This window comes from Salvelinus alpinus, chromosome 3 (genome assembly GCF_045679555.1).
Source record: "Salvelinus alpinus chromosome 3, SLU_Salpinus.1, whole genome shotgun sequence".
NCBI lineage: Eukaryota > Metazoa > Chordata > Actinopteri > Salmoniformes > Salmonidae > Salvelinus > Salvelinus alpinus.
The window spans coordinates 79,213,443-79,236,439 of NC_092088.1; the positions used below are offsets into that span (position 1 = coordinate 79,213,443).

At 40.0% G+C, this 22,997-nt stretch overlaps 1 protein-coding gene across 6 annotated transcripts in view; it reads right to left on the reverse strand.

Annotated features, from left to right (window-relative positions):
• LOC139571400 (rho GTPase-activating protein 27-like) overlaps window positions 1–22,997 on the reverse strand; it is a 62,099-nt gene that overhangs the window by 6,309 nt on the left and 32,793 nt on the right. For 2 of the 6 annotated variants that reach the window (XM_071394232.1, XM_071394231.1), the window contains exons 4-7: window positions 6,767–7,225; window positions 5,638–5,898; window positions 4,569–4,649; window positions 3,276–3,353 (exon numbers count right to left, since the gene is read on the reverse strand). In XM_071394232.1, the coding sequence (XP_071250333.1) occupies window positions 3,276–3,353; window positions 4,569–4,649; window positions 5,638–5,898; window positions 6,767–7,225 (879 nt within the window). Of the gene's footprint in view, window positions 1–3,275; window positions 3,354–4,568; window positions 4,650–5,637; window positions 5,899–6,766; window positions 7,226–14,060; window positions 14,221–22,997 lie in introns of those variants that run through there. The other 4 variants (XM_071394237.1, XM_071394234.1, XM_071394233.1 and 1 more) reach the window with 4 other exon arrangements.

Genomic DNA, 22,997 nt, shown 5'->3' on the forward strand with positions numbered 1-22,997 from the left:
GTTTGGACACCTACTCATTCTAGGGTTTTTCTTTATTTGTACTATTTTCTACATTGTAGAATAATAGTGAGTACATCAAACACATGAAATAACACATATGGAATCATGTAGTAACCTAAAGTGTTAAACAAATAAAAATGGATTTTATATTTGAGATTCTTCAAAGTAGCCACCCATTGCCTTGCTGACAGCTTTGCACATTCTCAACCAGCTTAACCTGAAATGCTTATCCCAAACCATCTCAATTGGGTTGAGGTTGGGTGATTGTGAAGGCCAGGTCATCTGATGCAGCACTCCATCACTCTCCTTATTGGTCATATAGACCCTACACAGCCTGGAGGTGTGTTGGGTCATTGTCTTGCTGAAAAACAAATTCTAGTCCCACTAAGCCCAAACCAGATGGGATGGTAGCCATGATGGTTAAGTGTGTCTTTAATTCTAAATAAATCACTGACAGTGTCACCAGCAAAGCACCCCCACACCATCCTACCTCCTCCTCCATGTTTCACAGTGGGAACCACACATGCAGAGATAATCCGTTCACCTACTCTGCGTCTCACAGACACTGTGGTTGGGACCAAAAATCTCAAATTGGTTGGTCCCAACCAAAACCAAAGGACAGATTTCCACTAGTCCAATGTCCATTGCTCGTATTTCTTAGCCCAAGCAAGTCTCTTCTTATTGGTTTCCTTTAGTAGTGGTTTCTCTGCAGCTATTTGACCATGAAGGCCTGATTCACGCAGTCTACTCTGAACAGTTGATGTTGAGATGTGTCTGTTACTTGACCTCTGTGAAGCATTTATTTTGGCTGCAATTTCTGAAGCTGGTAACTCGAATGAACTTATCCTCTGCAACAGAGGTAACTTTGGGTCTTCCTTTCCTGTGGTGGTCCTCATGAGAGACAGTTTCATCATGTCGCTTGATGGTTTTTGCGACTGCACTTGAAGAAACTTTCAAAGTTCTTGAAATTTACCAAATAGGGCTATCTTCTGTATACCACCCCTACCTTGTCACAACAGAACTCATTGGCTTAAAATATATATATATTATATATTATATATATATATACAGTGGGGGGAACAAGTATTTGATACACTGCCGATTTTGCAGGTTTTCCTACTTACAAAGCATGTAGAGGTCTGTAATTTCTATCATAGGTACACTTCAACTGTGAGAGACGGAATCTAAAACAAAAATCCAGAAAATCACATTGTATGATTTTTAAGTAATTAATTTGCATTTTATTGCATGACATAAGTATTTGATCACCTACCAACCAGTAAGAATTCCGGCTCTCACAGACCTGTTAGTTTTTCTTTAAGAAGCCCTCCTGTTCTCCACTCATTACCTGTATTAACTGCACCTGTTTGAACCCGTTACCTGTATAAAAGACACCTGTCCACACACTCAATCAAACAGACTCCAACCTCTCCACAATGGCCAAGACCAGAGAGCTGTGTAAGGACATCAGGGATAAAATTGTAGACCTGCACAAGGCTGGGATGGGCTACAGGACAATAGGCAAGCAGCTTGGTGAGAAGGCAACAACTGTTGTCGCAATTATTAGAAAATTGAAGAAGTTCAAGATGACGGTCAATCACCCTCGGTCTGGGGCTCCATGCAAGATCTCACCTCGTGGGGCATCAATGATCATGAGGAAGGTGAGGGATCAGCCCAGAACTGTGGTCCCAGCTCTCTTCAGGTCATTGACCAGGTCCAGGTCATTGACCAGGTCTACCTGGACCTGAAGAGAGCTGGGACCACAGTCTCAAAGAAAACCATTAGTAACACACTACGCCGTCATGGATTAAAATCCTGCAGCGCACGCAAGGTCCCCCTGCTCAAGCCAGCGCATGTCCAGGCCCGTCTGAAGTTTGCCAATGACCATCTGGATGATCCAGAGGAGGAATGGGAGAAGGTCATGTGGTCTGATGAGACAAAAATAGAGCTTTTTGGTCTAAACTCCACTCGCCGTGTTTGGAGGAAGAAGAAGGATGAGTACAACCCCAAGAACACCATCCCAACCGTGAAGCATGGAGGTGGAAACATCATTCTTTGGGGATGCTTTTCTGCAAAGGGGACAGGACGACTGCACCGTACTGAGGGCAGGATGGATGGGGCCATGTATCGCGAGATCTTGGCCAACAACCTCCTTCCCTCAGTAAGAGCATTGAAGATGGGTCGTGGCTGGGTCTTCCAGCATGACAACGACCCGAAACACACAGCCAGGGCAACTAAGGAGTGGCTCCGTAAGAAGCATCTCAAGGTCCTGGAGTGGCCTAGCCAGTCTCCAGACCTGAACCCAATAGAAAATCTTTGGAGGGAGCTGAAAGTCCGTATTGCCCAGCGACAGCCCCGAAACCTGAAAGATCTGGAGAAGGTCTGTATGGAGGAGTGGGCCAAAATCCCTGCTGCAGTGTGTGCAAACCTGGTCAAGAACTACAGGAAACGTATGATCTCTGTAATTGCAAACAGAGGTTTCTGTACCAAATATTAAGTTCTGCTTTTCTGATGTATCAAATACTTATGTCATGCAATAAAAGGCAAATTAATTACTTAAAAATCATACAATGTGATTTTCTGGATTTTTGTTTTAGATTCCGTCTCTCACAGTTGAAGTGTACCTATGATCAAAATTACAGACCTCTACATGCTTTGTAAGTATGAAAACCTGCAAAATCGGCAGTGTATCAAATACTTTTTCTCCCCACTGTATATATATATAAAAATAATCCTTTATTTAACTAGGCAAGTCAGTTAAGAACAAATTCTTATGCATTAAGAAGGAAAGATATTCCACAAATTAACTTCAACAAGGCACACCTGTTCATTGAAATGCATTCCAGGTGACTACCTCATGAAGCTGCTTGATAGAATGCCAAGAGTGTGCAAAGCTTTCATCAAGGCAAAGGGTGGCTACTTTGAAGTATATTTTGATTTGTTTAACACTTTTTGGTTACTACATGATTCCATGTTTTATTTCATAGTTGTAATGTCTTCACTATTATTCTACAATGAAGAAAATCGTAAAACAAATTAGATTTTTTTTTTTAAACACATTGTGCCGCTGAGACTCTGGGCTCTGATTGGAGAGGCTTCTTTGGAGTCTCAACCAATTAGCCTTCAGGAAAAGACACAAAACAGTGCTCTAGCTGGGGCATCACAGAACTGTAATTTTAGCTAGAACAGGACTGATCTAATCTGATGAGGATCAGCAGGGGAGGGCAGGTGAGGAGGACAGGAGAGGAGAACAGGTGAGGAGGAGGAGAACTCACATGGTGCTGCCCCATCTCTGGAGAGTTATCCGCACTGGAGCCGTAGTCTGAGGTATTTCTTCTGTGAGTCGGGAATAACTTTTGCCCAACAGGAGAAGAATAATGGATGCTTTACTTTTACTTAATTCCTAACTTCCTAGCGTCTGCAATCACTTAATCTTACTCCAGAGTACACGGTCTACACTGTTGTGGTACACGGTCTACTCTGTTGTGGTACACGGTCTACTCTGTTGTGGTACACGGTCTACTCTGTTGTGGTACACTGTCTACTCTGTTGTGGTACACTGTCTACTCTGTTGTGGTACACTGTCTACTCTGTTGTGGTACGCGGTCTACTCTGTTGTGGTACGCGGTCTACTCTGTTGTGGTACGCGGTCTACTCTGTTGTGGTACGCGGTCTACTCTGTTGTGGTACACTGTCTACTCTGTTGTGGTACACTGTCTACTCTGTTGTGGTACACTGTCTACTCTGTTGTGGTACACTGTCTACTCTGTTGTGGTACACTGTCTACTCTGTTGTGGTACACTGTCTACTCTGTTGTGGTACACTGTCTACTCTGTTGTGGTACACTGTCTACTCTGTTGTGGTACACTGAACACACGGATGACTGAAATGTCCCAGGTGCTGGGAGCTCTCTCGTTTAGGAAGCGGTGTCAGGGTGGCTCAGTATGAGAGCTGAGGGTCAGGGGTTTCATAAGGAGCTCAGTCACTTCACTCTGCCTTACTGAACACTGTGGTCAGAGCCAGCTGACACACCTACTCTACCTCATAGCTCTACTGTGGTGGGCTCTGGTTAGGGGGACGTGAGTTATGTTAATGCTCCAGTATGTGTTATTAGTCCTCACCACCTCCTGCAGGGCTGAGCTGACATAAGTTGCACCCATGGTGTGTCTCCAGTTCTTCATGACCATTAAAGAGACCCTGTCCAGCTCAACACCGTTCCCCACCTTGGACTGGCCTGACACTACAGGGGCCTTGGTTGGTCAAATGATAACGGAGAAATGCATGTTCACAGTGGAGAAACCTTTCACATCTACATGAGGAAAATACTGATCTAAACCATGTGGACGAGCTGGCCAAGATGAACCTCTCTTTAAGCCATGCACAACATGTTGCTGAGGACATGAAGAAGGGGAGGAGCTCACTGTGGCCTTGTGTTCCAATGGGAATGAAGAGGAGTAATAATAACAGAATGTTCTCTTTGCTATAGGCAAATTTAGATCAATCTGTTCACATGAATGAGATCTTCCATTTCATACTCGCTATGGGTGTTTTCTAATCTTGATCTCTACCTCAGGCAGGTTCCACTGGGATCTGGAGCCATCACTAAGGTAGTAGTACGTCAGTCCTCTGTCATCCAACGATTTGATCCACTGTTACCACACACACAATGACAAAGACTTCCGGTTAAATATTGACTTTATTGAACCTTTCTGGAGAAAACGTAGTGCATAGTACGTAGTGCATAGTACGTAGTGCATACACTTACGATATCTTCTAGTCTAATGGCATAACGGTGCATTTAGCCGTGATATTCCTTCAAGCTGAGTGGCACGGTTTACCCCTAGACTGCATTCCTGGACAGCTCTCGCTTGAAAAGTACATTTTTATCTCAAATGAGACTAACATGAATAAATAAAGTCTAAATAAAGGGTCAATAAGACTAACCAGAATAAATAAAGTCTAAATAAAGGGTCAATAAGACTAACCAGAATAAATAAAGTCTAAATAAAGGGCCAATAAGACTAACCAGAATAAATAAAGTCTAAATAAAGGGTCAATAAGACTAACCAGAATAAATAAAGTCTCAATAAAGGGCCAATAAGACTAACCAGAATAAATAAAGTCTAAATAAAGGGCCAATAAGACTAACCAGAATAAATAAAGTCTAAATAAAGGGCCAATAAGACTAACCAGAATAAATAAAGTCTAAATAAAGGGCCAATAAGACTAACCAGAATAAATCAAGTCTAAATAAAGGGTCAATAAGACTAACCAGAATAAATAAAGTCTAAATAAAGGGCCAATAAGACTAACCAGAATAAATCAAGTCTAAATAAAGGGTCAATAAGACTAACCAGAATAAATCAAGTCTAAATAAAGGGTCAATAAGACTAACCAGAATAAATAAAGCCTAAATAAAGGGTCAATAAGACTAACCAGAATAAATAAAGTCTAAATAAAGGGTCAATAAGACTAACCAGAATAAATAAAGTCTACATAAAGGGTCAATGAGACTAACCAGAATAAATAAAGTCTACATAAAGGGTCAATGAGACTAACCAGAATAAATAAAGTCTAAATAAAGGGTCAATAAAGACTAACCAGAATAAATAACATCTAAATAAAGAGTCTGTGTACCTGATCAGGTGAGTGTCTGTTGGAGAACACCCAAGTCCCATCAGGGTCTATGTTGAGGTTCCAGCCCGTTGGGGCGCTCCTGTCCAGGCTGGCCCTGGGGATGACTGCCCGGGTCACATGGCTGGGGGTGTAGTCCTTAGGGAAGGAGTGAGGGGTCACAGGGGACACAGCCAACAACTCCTCTTCTGGTAGGTCAACCTCGGCTGGGTAGTCATCTGCTTGATAGTCATCTGCTTGGTAGTCCTCCTCAGGCAGGGGAGGCTGGACACACACACACACACACATTATGCATTGCACAAACATCATGTCACACACACACACGCATGCAGGTGTGTAAACAGACACATGCACACACCCATACGCATGTACACAGACAGACACACACGTTGTGATAATGTTACATTCAGTGTTCTACTTCAAAACAGATGGAGACCAGGACAATGGATGACTTACCTTCTAGCTTCCTTTTACCTTTTCAAAGCTTTTTCTTTCACAAGCCTCTTTAGAATGGTGAAAACTCAACAATGCAGTTTGCAAAAAGTTCACAATGAGGTCAATGTATGTACAGAATGCCTACTAGTTTGAGGATAATTACATAATCATGAAAACCAACTCTCTGCTATGTACGGTAGGTGTAGGACTTAGCAGGAGGATAATTACATAATCATGAAAACCAACTGTCTGCTATGTAATGTAGGTGTAGGACTTAGCAGGAGGATAATTACATAATCATGAAAAACAACTGTCTGCTATGTACGCTAGGTGTAGGACTTAGCAGGAGGATAATTACATAATCATGAAAAACAACTGTCTGCTATGTATTGTAGGTGTAGGACTTAGCAGGAGGATAATTACATAATCTATGAAAATCAACTGTCTGCTATGTATGGTAGGTGTAGGACTTAGCAGGAGGATAATTACATAATCTATGAAAATCAACTGTCTGCTATGTACGGTAGGTGTAGGACTTAGCAGGAGGATAATTACATAATCATGAAAACCAACTGTCTGCTATGTACTGTAGGACTTAGCAGGAACTTAAACTTCATTAAAAAGATGAGCGTATTATTTGTAGACGTCCCATGATGAAACTAAAATAGACTGGGTGTCTAAGTGGAGCAGGCCTTACCGGCCCTTCCTCCAGAGACCGGAGCCCACTCAGAGGCTCCATCAGAGGGGGGTAGGGGCACTGTGGCTCTGGGGGCTCCCAAGACGTCTCCCCCGATACTGGGTTGTAGAAGTACTGGCGGCCGCTAGTCACATCCAAACACTGCTTCCAGTCAGAGGTCCATGCAGGGGGGGAGGCGGAGGTGGGGGACAGGGAGGGGAACTGAGAGGAGGGCGAACACACAGACACCTCGGCGGGAGCCTCAAGGTCTATGTAGGGGTTGTCCCAGGTGGTCTGCCCCGATTCGGGGTGGTAGTAGTACTCCCGTCCACTCTCCTGGTCAGTGTGCACCTCCCATCCCTTAGAGTCCAGGTATGGAGGAGTGCAGGGAGGGTTGAAGGCTGAGGGAGGGGACTCAGAGATATTTCTGCAGAGCTCCGCTACATTGACGTACACGGCGTTCTGGACACTCTCCTTGACCTATGGGAAGAGCAGATAATATGGGGCCAGAGGTCAGCTGGAAAAGTTTCGATCTACAGTGTGACACCAAGTAGGTAGAACACTATCTGATGCCAGATGTGTTTGCACTGTCTTAACAATAAACTTACAGCAGGAACACAAACTGATCTGGGACCAGGTTGAGGCTAAGTGACACTGAGTCACGGTCAAAATGCTTCATGCAACAGAGAGCCAAGCCTGTGAACAACATAACCAACATTAACTTTAGTCTATCACCTCTACAGACAGTCAGTTGGTTCTGTGTAGATAAAAGTAGTTGTTTTTTTCTGGAGGAACAAGAGGCTTATAGCACTCAGTAAGAGGGTGACAGAGCAGAACAGAGACGGTCTTCCGGAGCAGTCAGCTCAGGAAGTAAATTCTAAAGCTGAAGAGAGAGCATCAAGCTCCAGACCACAAACCAACGCCTCATTTGTGTCTAAATTTACAGACGCCCACTATTACTACACCTATTCCCCCTCAGGAGCCTAAATTTTTTTTGACATGGGTAGTCAGATCCTCAAAAAGTTATACAGCTGCACCATCGAGAGCATCCTGACTGATTGCATCACCGCTTGGTATGGCAACTGCTCGGCATCCGACAGCTTCTAATCCCAAGCCATTAGAGTGCTAAATAGTTAATCAAATGACTACCCAGACTATTTGCATTGTTCCCATTTTATACGTTGCTGCTACTGATTGTTTATTATTTATGAGTAGTCACTTCAACCCTACCTACATGTACATATTACCTCGACTAACCTGTACCCCCGCACATTGACTCGGTACACCCTGTATATAGCCTCGTTCTTTTTATTTTATTGTGTTGCTTTTTATTCTTACTTTATTTATTTTTTAGCAAATATTTTCTTTAATTTAAAAAAATCCTTCATTGTTGGTTAAGGGCTTGTAAGCATTTCACGGTAAGGTCTACACCTGTTGTATTCAGCACATGTGACAAATAAAATGTGATTTGATAGATTACCCAGTTACCTACAGACACTGACTCTGCATTGCCAAAACTGGATGTGCAACAAGGATGTACAAAGTTCACCACTCAACAAACTGAAACTGTACTGCTTCACAATACTGCCGAGGCATTCCACCCTGCATACCACTGCTGGCTTGCTTCTGAAGCTAAGCAGGGTTGGTCCTGGTCAGTCCCTGGATGGGAGACCAGGTGCTGCTGGAAGTGGTGTTGGAGGGCCAGTAGGAGGCACTCTTTCCTCTGGTCTAAACAAAGATCCCAATGCCCCAGGGCAGTGATTGGGGACACTGCTCTGTGTAGGGTGCCGTCTTTCGGATGGGACGTTAAACGGGTGTCCTGACTCTCTGAGGTCATTAAAGATCCCATGGCACTTATCGTAAGAGTAGGGGTGTTAACCCTGGTGTCCTGGCTAAATTCCCAATCTGGCCCTCAACCATCACGGTCACCTAATAATCCCCAGTTTACAATTGGCTCATTCATCCCCCTCCTCTCCCCTGTAACTATTCCCCAGGTCGTTGCTGCAAATGAGAACGTGTTCTCAGTCAACTTACCTGGTAAAATAACGGTAAAATAAATAAATAAAATAAAATATGTGACATTGTCTTCCATTTAGGTTGGGTCTTCCAGTGAAAAGAAAGATTAATGACAGCTGTCCACATAAAGAAATATGCAAGCAGAGTTGGGTAGGTTATTTTCCAAAGTAATCCGTTACAGTTAACAGTTACTTGTCCAAAATTGTAAATCAGTATATGTAACTTTTGGATTACCCAAACTAAATAAGGTAATCGTATTACTTTTCCCTTAAATGGCATTAGAAGAAGACAAAAAATATCCATCAAAAGCATTTTGTGTGCCATCATAGAGGTCTCTGACTTCTGGTCGACTCTCTCAGGTGGAATACATTTTAACTTGCGCCTTTGTTTGATGCTGATTTGAATATCATTGAGAAAACAGAAAGGTGTCAATGTATTTCTCAAACATCCTTTCTGAATTGAACCGTAATCCAATAAATAATCATGTAGTTTTTCAAAAGTATCTAATCTGATTACAGTAGTTTCATTTTTTTTGTAATCAGATGACATGTAATCAGTTACTCCCCAACCCTGTATGCAAGGCCAATATTCAGGTTTCATGCAACAGTTTCACAATGGTTACTGACACAATGGTTACTAATTGAAGCCAGTCAAAAAAACTATGTCAAGAATGCTTACATGACTCAAACAGCTGACTGAATATAACTTCAAATACCTTTTATTCTCCCTCTTATCTGGAACCCACAGCTATAGAAAGTTCCAGTATTCTACCGTATGAAGCACAAAACGCAATTCAGAGTATGTAAATATAGACCTAGTCAAAGCCAATACACATGGTAAGGATTGTCGAGTTAATCTTGTTAGCCTAAATGTTAGTCTTGTTGTCATTGTTGCAGCTGCCTTAAGTAATTGCTCCTTTGGGATAAATAAAGTTGTTTTAATTTAATAAATGAGAGAAGTAAATGAGTGTCCATCTATCCAGTAAACATTGGCACACTCACTCACTGATACTACATTGCCAGAGTCTCACCTAGAGTCTCACCTGTTCCAGAGGCCAGAGTCTCACCTGGAGTCTCACCTGTTCCAGAGGCCAGAGTCTCACCTGGAGTCTCACCTGTTCCAGAGGCCAGAGTCTCACCTGGAGTCTCACCTGTTCCAGAGGCCAGAGTCTCACCTAGAGTCTCACCTAGAGTCTCACAGTCTCACCTGGAGTCTCACCTGTTCCAAAGAACTAGAGCCTCACCTGGAGCCTCATCTGTTCCAGAGGCCATAGCCTCACCTGGAGTCTCACCTGTTCCAGAGGCCAGAGCCTCACCTAGAGTCTCATCTGTTCCAGAGGCCAGAGTCTCACCTGGAGTCTCATCTGTTCTAGAGGCCAGAGTCTCATCTGTTCCAGAGGCCAGTCTCACCTGGAGTCTCATCTGTTCTAGAGGCCAGAGTCTCATATGTTCCAAAGGCCAGAGTGTCATCTGTTCTAGAGGCCAGAGTCTCACCTGGAGACTCATCTGTTCCAGAGGCTCACCTATTCTAGAGGCCAGACTCTCACCTGGAGTGTCACCTGTTCCAGAGGCCAGAGTCTCACCTGGAGTCTCATCTGTTCCAGAGGCCAGAGACTCACCTATTCTAGAGGCCAGAGTCTCACCTGGAGTGTCACCTGTTCCAGAGGCCAGAGTCTCATCTGTTCCAGAGGCCAGAGTCTCACCTGGAGTCTGACCTGTTCCAGAAGCCAGAGTCTGACCTGGAGTCTGACCTGGAGTCTGACCTGTTCCAGAAGCCAGAGTCTCATCTGGAGTCTCACCTGGAGTCTCATCTGTTCCAGAGGCCAGAGTCTCACCTGGAGTCTCACCTGTTCCAGAGGCCATAGTCTCACCTGGAGTCTCACTTGTTCCAGAGGCCAGAGTCTCACCTGGAGTCTCACCTGGTCCAGAGGCCAGAGTCTCCCCTGGAGTCTCATCTGTTCCAGAGGCCAGAGTCTCATCTGTTCCAGAGGCAAGAGTCTCAACCGAGCCAGAGTCTCACCTGGAGTCTCATCTGTTCTAGAGGCCAGAGACTCACCTCCTGTATCCCATGAGAGGTCTCTGCCTGACTTTTTTGACTCCTGGGAGGTCCCCCTGGGAACACTGCTGCCTTTGATATCCTCATCATGGCATTGTGAGAGTGCTCTCCCTCTCCATCTCTCACCTCCCTCCCTCAAATTCAAAGGGATTTATTGGCATGGCAAACATTACCAAAGCAAATGGAATAGACAAGAAACAAGGGAAATAAACAAAATGAACAGTAAATATTACACACTAAAAGAATAGAGACATTTCAAATGTTATGTTATTGGCAATGTACAATGTTGTAACAATGTGCAAATAGTTGAAGTATGAAAGGGAAGATAAATTAACAGATAAATATAGGTTGTATTTACAATGTTGTTTGTTCTCCACTGGTTGCCATTGTTGCAACAGATCACAAATCTTGCTGCTGTGGTGCACACTGTGATATTTCACCTAATAGATATGGGAGTTTATCAAAATGGGGTTTGTTTTCAAATCCTTTGTGGATCTGTGTAATTTGAGAGAAATACAGTGCATGCACTTGGAAAGTATTGAGACCCCTTGACTTTTTCTACATTTTGTTACAGCCTGATTCTAAAATGGATTAAATTAATTTTGTTCCACGTCCATCTACACACAATACCCCATAATGACAAAGCAAAAACAAGTTTTTTGAAATTTTTGCAAATGTATTAAATTTGTAAAACAGAAATACCTTATTTACATAAGTATTCAGACCCTTTGCTATGAGCCTCGAAATTGAGCTCAGGTGCATCCTGTTTCCGTTGATCATCCTTGAGATGTTTCTACAACTTGATTGGAGTCCACCTGTGGTAAATTCAATTGATTGGACATGATTCGGAAAGGCACACACCTGTGAAGATGGTAGAACCTTCCAGAAGCACAACCATCTCTGCAGCACTCCACCAATCAGGCCTTTATGGTAGTAGTCAGACAGAAGCCACTCCACAGTTAAAAGGCACACGACAGCCCGTTTGCCAAAAGGCACCTAAAGGACTTTGACCATGAGAAACCAAGATTGAACTCTTTGGCCTGAATGCCAAGTGTCACGTCTGGAGGAAACCTGGCACCATCCCTACGGTGAAGCATGGTGCTGGCAGCATCATGCTGTGGGGATGTATTTCAGCGGCAGGAACTGGGAGACTAGACAGGATTGAGGGAAGGATGAACGGAGCAAAGTACAGAGATCCTTGATGAAAACCTGTCCAGAGTACTCAGGACTTCAGACTGGGGCGAAGGTTCACCTTCCAACAGGACAACGGCCCTAAGCACACAGCCATGATAACGCAGGAGTGGCTTCGGGACAAGTCTCTGAATGTCCTTGAGTGACCCAGCCAAAACCCAGACTTGAACCCGATCGAACATCTCTGGAGAGACATGAAAATAGCTGTGCAGCGACGCTCCCCATCAAACCTGACAGAGCTTGAGAGGATCTGCAGAGAAGAATGGGAGAAACTGTCCAAATACAGGTGTGCCAAGCTTGTAGCGTCATACCCAAGAAGACTCAGGGCTGTAGTAGTGTGTCTGAAAGTGTCTGAAAACATATGTAAATGTGATAAAGTAATTTTTTTTTTTAAGTGCTTTGTCATTATGGGGTATTGCGTGTAGGGAAAAAACTATTGAATCCATTTTAGAATAAGGCTGTAATGTAACAAAATGTGGAAAAAGTCAAGGGGTCTGAATACTTTCCGAATGCACTGTATGCGTCTCTAATATGGTCATACAGCTGGCAGGAGGTTAGGAAGCTCAGTTTTCACCTCATTTTGTGGGCAGTGTGCACATAACCTGTCTTCTCTTGAGAGCCAGGTCTACGGCGGCAATTCTCAATAGCAAAGCCATGCTCACCGAGTCTGTACATAGTCAAAGCAGTCAGGTATTCTGCCACTGTCTACTCTCTGTTTAGATAGCATTCAAGTTTGCACTGTTTTTTTGCTAAATATTCTCCCTGCTCAACCAACCACTGGATTGAGGAATGGTGACAGGTCGGAAACCTATTTAGGTCAATGGTCGGAAGGCAGGTATGTATAGTAATGGGTAAATTTGACCATTTCATGTTTTGTGGTGATCAGATATGGACTCGGTACACCATCTAGTTTTTTAAATGTTTTAATATTTTTTTTATTGAACCCTTATTTAACTAGGCAAGTCAGTTAAGAAAAAAATCTTATTTACAATGACGGCCTACCCCGGCCAAACGCTTGGCCAATTGTGCGCCGCCCTATGGGACTCTCAATCACGGATGGATGTGCTACAGCCTGGATTCGAACCAGGGACTGTAGTGACACCTCTTGCACTGTGATGCAGTGCCTTAGACCGCTGCACCACTCGGGAGCCCAATAACATCATTATTGATCTCATTATCACCACAAGGTAATCAATACACATGACTAGACAGACAAGAGAGAGGAAATGAGAGCTGCATCATTGATCTCTCTGATTGTGGAATGCCCCCTCCCCTGCCCACTGGAAAGAGATATCTACCCACAATAAGCACACACTAACCAGATGTTTGTAGCGTAAAATGTCAGTGTCACCAATAAAAATAAACTACAGGCTTAACCCTCAATCTACCCATTACACCAACACCCACAATAAGCAGCCCACAGTAAATGCAATACCTATATGTGAGAAACTATGGTTTTGTGTTGGCAAATGTGTCAACTAACAACTAGCAAAACTCTAACCTCAAGTCTACATCAAGAGTGCTTAACGGAGATATGTGCTAAACATGCTGAAGCAGGCATTGCTTGTGTTATTGAGCATGCTCTCTGGGGTTGACTTACACTGCAGCACAGGAAAATAAAGTTGAGCTGAAGCAATATATCCTCAGTGGGGTGAGACTAAGTAGACTAAACAGGAAGTAGGAAGTTGATAACAAGGTAGACGTAAATACTGTCAATGTTGTATATACTGAACAAACCCAACACACTCTGATCTCTATTCTGGACAGCTTAATTAAACTCAACACACTCTGATCTCTATTCTGGACAGCTTAATTAAACTCAACACACTCTGATCTCTATTCTGGACAGCTTAATTAAACTCAACACACTCTGATCTCTATTCTGGACAGCTTAATTAAACCCAACACACTCTGATCTCTATTCTGGACAGCTTAATTAAACCCAACACACTCTGCTCTCTATTCTGGACAGCCTAATTTAGCCATAGTTTTACTGAGGCTGTACTGTTGCATCTAGATATACAGTATAGTGTACAGTTAGATCTGGACCTACCTGGGCTGGTATTGGGAGAGCCAAGCTCCCCCGGACCCGGTACCCATGCCGGGGCTTTGCATAAAGATCCACCATGTTTATGTAATCCCAATGAGTAGAGCCATATAATCCTACAGCTGAATAGAGCACAGCTACACTAGCTATCACAGGACTGAACTGACACGAGCTGAGGCAGGCGGGCAGGCACACCCACCCTTACACATCATCTCAGACCAGCTGTGTCTGCTGGTGACCAATGACAGTTAGAGATTCCTTGAAAAAAATAACAGCCTTTTCTGTTACAATGACAGGGGGAGGAGGTTCAGAGAGAGAGAGAAAGCTAAGATAATAGTGAAAAAAAACCTTGGTTTATCTTCTTTCCGAAAAAAGAAGGAACTTTATCTAGTCCACTGTCCTCACAGCTCATGTGTTCACGGCTACAACTCTGGTTTGGGTTACATCTTCTCTTTGAACATCACGTCTGTAATCACCCTGAAAGTAACTATAACAATACTACTAAAGTATGGTTTTAAAATCAATGACAACAAATCTGAAATGTACACAGCAAAACACAATTGTGCACTGGAGAGAGGTGAAATGTACACATTTCAGGGGAAAACATCTCTGTAAAAGTACACAAGGATGAACCCAGATTATCTGAAGTTCTGCAGAGTTGGTGAGTGCTTGACTTGACACAGGAAACGGTAGTGAAGGGACGGGATCAGACTGTTGTATCCGCTGACTGTCTGATACCTTTGGCCAAAATGAACCACCCCAACCAATAGTGTCATAATAACACCCCAACCAATAGTATCATAAAAACACACCAACCAATAGTATCATGATAACACACCAACCAATAGTATCATGATAACACACCAACCAATAGTATCATGATAACACACCAACCAATAGTATCATGATAACACACCAACCAATAGTATCATAATAACACACCAACCAATAGTGTCATGATAACACACCAACCAACAGTATCATAATAACACACCAACCAATAGTGTCATAATAACACACCAACCAATAGTGTCATAATAACACACCAACCAATAGTGTCATAATAACACACCAACCAATAGTATCATGATAACACACCAACCAATAGTGTCATAATACCACACCAACCAATAGTGTCATAATAACACACCAACCAATAGTATCATGATAACACACCAACCAATAGTATCATGATAACACACCAACCAATAGTGTCATAATAACACACCAACCAATAGTATCATAATAACACACCAACCGATAGTATCATAATAACACACCAACCAATAGTATCATAATAACACACCAACCAATAGTATCATAACACCCCAACCAACAGTATGATAATAACACACCAACCAACAGTATGATAATAACACACCAACCAATAATAACATAATAACACACCAACCAATAGTATCATAATAACACACCAACCAATAGTATCAAAATAACACACCAACCAATAGTATCATAACACCCCAACCAACAGTATGATAATAACACACCAACCAACAGTATGATAATAACACACCAACCAATAGTATCATAATAACACACAAACCAACAGTATGATAATAACACACCAACCAACAGTATGATAATAACACACCAACCAACAGTATGATAATAACACACCAACCAATAGTATCATAATAACACACCAACCAATAGTATGATAATAACACACCAACCAATAGTATCATAATAACACACCAACCAACAGTATGATAATAACACACCAACCAATAGTATCATAATAACACACCAACCAACAGTATGATAATAACACACCAACCAACAGTATGATAATAACACACCAACCAATAGTATCATAATAACACACCAACCAATAGTATCATAATAACACACCAACCAAGTGTCATAATAACACACCAACCAATAGTATCATGATAACACACCAACCAAGTGTCATAATAACACACCAACCAACAGTATGATAATAACACACCAACCAACAGTATGTTAATAACACACCAACCAACAGTATGATAATAACACACCAACCAACAGTATGATAATAACACACCAACCAACAGTATGATAATAACACACCAACCAACAGTATCATAATAACACCCCAACCAACAGTATCATAATAACACACCAACCAATAGCATAATAATAACACACCAACCAATAGTATCATAATAACACACCAACCAATAGTATGATAATAACACACCAACCAACAGTATGATAATAACACACCAACCAACAGTATGATAATAACACACCAACCAACAGTATGATAATAACACACCAACCAACAGTATGATAATAACACACCAACCAACAGTATCATAATAACACACCAACCAACAGTATGATAATAACACACCAACCAACAGTATCATAATAACACCCCAACCAACAGTATCATAATAACACACCAACCAATAGCATCATAATAACACACCAACCAATAGTATCATAATACCACCCCAACCAATAGTATCATAATAACACACCAACCAATAGTAACATAATAACACACCAACCAATAGTATCATAATAACACACCAACCAATAGTATCATAATAACACACCAACCAATAGTAACATAATAACACACCAACCAATAGCATCATAATAACACACCAACCAAGTGTCATAATAACACACCAACCAAGTGTCATAATAACACACCAACCAATAGTATCATAATAACACACCAACCAATAGCATCATAATAACACACCAACCAATAGCATCATAATAACACACCAACCAATAGTATCATGATAACACACCAACCAAGTGTCATAATAACACACCAACCAACAGTATGATAATAACACACCAACCAACAGTATGTTAATAACACACCAACCAACAGTATGATAATAACACACCAACCAACAGTATGATAATAACACACCAACCAACAGTATGATAATAACACACCAACCAACAGTATCATAATAACACCCCAACCAACAGTATCATAATAACACACCAACCAATAGCATCATAATAACACACCAACCAATAGTATCATAATAACACACCAACCAATAGTATCATAATAACACACCAACCAACAGTATGATAATAACACACCAACCAACAGTATGATAATAACACACCAACCAACAGTATGATAATAACACACCAACCAACAGTATGATAATAACACACCAACCAACAGTATCATAATAACACACCAACCAACAGTATGATAATAACACACCAACCAACAGTATCATAATAACACCCCAACCAACAGTATCATAATAACACACCAACCAATAGCATCATAATAACACACCAACCAATAGTATCATAATACCACCCCAACCAATAGTATCATAATAACACACCAACCAATAGTAACATAATAACACACCAACCAATAGTATCATAATAACACACCAACCAATAGTATCATAATAACACACCAACCAATAGTAACATAATAACACACCAACCAATAGCATCATAATAACACACCAACCAAGTGTCATAATAACACACCAACCAAGTGTCATAATAACACACCAACCAATAGTATCATAATAACACACCAACCAATAGCATCATAATAACACACCAACCAATAGCATCATAATAACACACCAACCAATAGCATCATAATAACACAACAACCAATAGTATCATAATAACACACCAACCAATAGCATCATAATAACACACCAACCAATAGCATCATAATAACACACCAACCAATAGTATCATAATAACACACCAACCAATAGTATCATAATAACACACCAACCAATAGTATCATAATAACACACCAACCAAGTGTCATAATAACACACCAACCAAGTGTTATAATAACACACCAACCAATAGTATCATAATAACACACCAACCAATAGCATCATAATAACACACCAACCAATAGTATCATAATAACACCCCAACCAATAGTATCATAAAAACACACCAACCAATAGTATCATGATAACACACCAACCAATAGTATCATGATAACACACCAACCAATAGTATCATGATAACACACCAACCAATAGTATCATGATAACACACCAACCAATAGTATCATAATAACACACCAACCAATAGTGTCATGATAACACACCAACCAATAGTATCATAATAACACACCAACCAATAGTGTCATAATAACACACCAACCAATAGCATCATAATAACACACCAACCAATAGTGTCATATTAACACACCAACCAATAGTGTCATAATAACACACCAACCAATAGTATCATGATAACACACCAACCAATAGTGTCATAATACCACACCAACCAATAGTGTCATAATAACACACCAACCAATAGTATCATGATAACACACCAACCAATAGTATCATGATAACAAACCAACCAATAGTGTCATAATAACACACCAACCAATAGTATCATAATAACACACCAACCGATAGTATCATAATAACACACCAACCAATAGTATCATAATAACACACCAACCAATAGTATCATAACACCCCAACCAACAGTATGATAATAACACACCAACCAACAGTATGATAATAACACACCAACCAATAATAACATAATAACACACCAACCAATAGTATCATAATAACACACCAACCAATAGTATCATAATAACACACCAACCAATAGTATCATAACACCCCAACCAACAGTATGATAATAACACACCAACCAACAGTATGATAATAACACACCAACCAATAGTATCATAATAACACACCAACCAACAGTATGATAATAACACACCAACCAACAGTATGATAATAACACACCAACCAACAGTATGATAATAACACACCAACCAATAGTATCATAATAACACACCAACCAATAGTATCATAATAACACACCAACCAATAGTATCATAATAACACACCAACCAACAGTATGATAATAACACACCAACCAATAGTATCATAATAACACACCAACCAACAGTATGATAATAACACACCAACCAACAGTATGATAATAACACACCAACCAATAGTATCATAATAACACACCAACCAATAGTATCATAATAACACACCAACCAAGTGTCATAATAACACACCAACCAATAGTATCATGATAACACACCAACCAAGTGTCATAATAACACACCAACCAACAGTATGATAATAACACACCAACCAACAGTATGTTAATAACACACCAACCAACAGTATGATAATAACACACCAACCAACAGTATGATAATAACACACCAACCAACAGTATGATAATAACACACCAACCAACAGTATCATAATAACACCCCAACCAACAGTATCATAATAACGCACCAACCAATAGCATCATAATAACACACCAACCAATAGTATCATAATAACACACCAACCAATAGTATCATAATAACACACCAACCAACAGTATGATAATAACACACCAACCAACAGTATGATAATAACACACCAACCAACAGTATGATAATAACACACCAACCAACAGTATGATAATAACACACCAACCAACAGTATCATAATAACACACCAACCAACAGTATGATAATAACACACCAACCAACAGTATGATAATAACACCCCAACCAACAGTATCATAATAACACACCAACCAATAGCATCATAATAACACACCAACCAATAGTATCATAATAACACACCAACCAATAGTATCATAATACCACCCCAACCAATAGTATCATAATAACACACCAACCAATAGTAACATAATAACACACCAACCAATAGTATCATAATAACACACCAACCAATAGTATCATAATAACACACCAACCAATAGTAACATAATAACACACCAACCAATAGCATCATAATAACACACCAACCAAGTGTCATAATAACACACCAACCAAGTGTCATAATAACACACCAACCAATAGTATCATAATAACACACCAACCAATAGCATCATAATAACACACCAACCAATAGCATCATAATAACACACCAACCAATAGCATCATAATAACACAACAACCAATAGTATCATAATAACACACCAACCAATAGCATCATAATAACACACCAACCAATAGCATCATAATAACACACCAACCAATAGTATCATAATAACACACCAACCAATAGTATCATAATAACACACCAACCAATAGTATCATAATAACACACCAACCAAGTGTCATAATAACACACCAACCAAGTGTTATAATAACACACCAACCAATAGTATCATAATAACACACCAACCAATAGCATCATAATAACACACCAACCAATAGTATCATAATAACACCCCAACCAATAGTATCATAAAAACACACCAACCAATAGTATCATGATAACACACCAACCAATAGTATCATGATAACACACCAACCAATAGTATCATGATAACACACCAACCAATAGTATCATGATAACACACCAACCAATAGTATCATAATAACACACCAACCAATAGTGTCATGATAACACACCAACCAATAGTATCATAATAACACACCAACCAATAGTGTCATAATAACACACCAACCAATAGCATCATAATAACACACCAACCAATAGTGTCATATTAACACACCAACCAATAGTGTCATAATAACACACCAACCAATAGTATCATGATAACACACCAACCAATAGTGTCATAATACCACACCAACCAATAGTGTCATAATAACACACCAACCAATAGTATCATGATAACACACCAACCAATAGTATCATGATAACAAACCAACCAATAGTGTCATAATAACACACCAACCAATAGTATCATAATAACACACCAACCGATAGTATCATAATAACACACCAACCAATAGTATCATAATAACACACCAACCAATAGTATCATAACACCCCAACCAACAGTATGATAATAACACACCAACCAACAGTATGATAATAACACACCAACCAATAATAACATAATAACACACCAACCAATAGTATCATAATAACACACCAACCAATAGTATCATAATAACACACCAACCAATAGTATCATAACACCCCAACCAACAGTATGATAATAACACACCAACCAACAGTATGATAATAACACACCAACCAATAGTATCATAATAACACACCAACCAACAGTATGATAATAACACACCAACCAACAGTATGATAATAACACACCAACCAACAGTATGATAATAACACACCAACCAATAGTATCATAATAACACACCAACCAATAGTATCATAATAACACACCAACCAATAGTATCATAATAACACACCAACCAACAGTATGATAATAACACACCAACCAATAGTATCATAATAACACACCAACCAACAGTATGATAATAACACACCAACCAACAGTATGATAATAACACACCAACCAATAGTATCATAATAACACACCAACCAATAGTATCATAATAACACACCAACCAAGTGTCATAATAACACACCAACCAATAGTATCATGATAACACACCAACCAAGTGTCATAATAACACACCAACCAACAGTATGATAATAACACACCAACCAACAGTATGTTAATAACACACCAACCAACAGTATGATAATAACACACCAACCAACAGTATGATAATAACACACCAACCAACAGTATGATAATAACACACCAACCAACAGTATCATAATAACACCCCAACCAACAGTATCATAATAACGCACCAACCAATAGCATCATAATAACACACCAACCAATAGTATCATAATAACACACCAACCAATAGTATCATAATAACACACCAACCAACAGTATGATAATAACACACCAACCAACAGTATGATAATAACACACCAACCAACAGTATGATAATAACACACCAACCAACAGTATGATAATAACACACCAACCAACAGTATCATAATAACACACCAACCAACAGTATGATAATAACACACCAACCAACAGTATGATAATAACACCCCAACCAACAGTATCATAATAACACACCAACCAATAGCATCATAATAACACACCAACCAATAGTATCACAATACCACCCCAACCAATAGTATCATAATAACACACCAACCAATAGTAACATAATAACACACCAACCAATAGTATCATAATAACACACCAACCAATAGTATCATAATAACACACCAACCAATAGTAACATAATAACACACCAACCAATAGTAACATAATAACACACCAACCAAGTGTCATAATAACACACCAACCAAGTCTCATAATAACACACCAACCAATAGTATCATAATAACACACCAACCAATAGCATCATAATAACACACCAACCAATAGCATCATAATAACACACCAACCAATAGCATCATAATAACACACCAACCAATAGTATCATAATAACACACCAACCAATAGCATCATAATAACACACCAACCAATAGCATCATAATAACACACCAACCAATAGCATCATAATAACACACCAACCAATAGTATCATAATAACACACCAACCAATAGTATCATAATAACACACCAACCAATAGTATCATAATAACACACCAACCAAGTGTCATAATAACACACCAACCAAGTGTTATAATAACACACCAACCAATAGTATCATAATAACACACCAACCAATAGCATCATAATAACACACCAACCAATAGTATCATAATAACACACCAACCAAGTGTCATAATAACACACCAACCAAGTGTTATAATAACACACCAACCAATAGTATCATAATAACACACCAAGCAATAGCATCATAATAACACACCAACCTAATAGTATCATAATAACACACCAACCAATAGCATCATAATAACACACCAACCAATAGCATCATAATAACACACCAACCAATAGCATCATAATAACACACCAACCAATAGTATCATAATAACACACCAACCAATAGTATCATAATAACACACCAACCAAGTGTCATAATAACACACCAAACAATAGTATCATAATAACACCCCTGACCCTGTATCTAGTATGCTTACCCCGATATATATCTCCCTCTATCACTCCAGTATCCCTGCACATTGTAAATATGGTATTG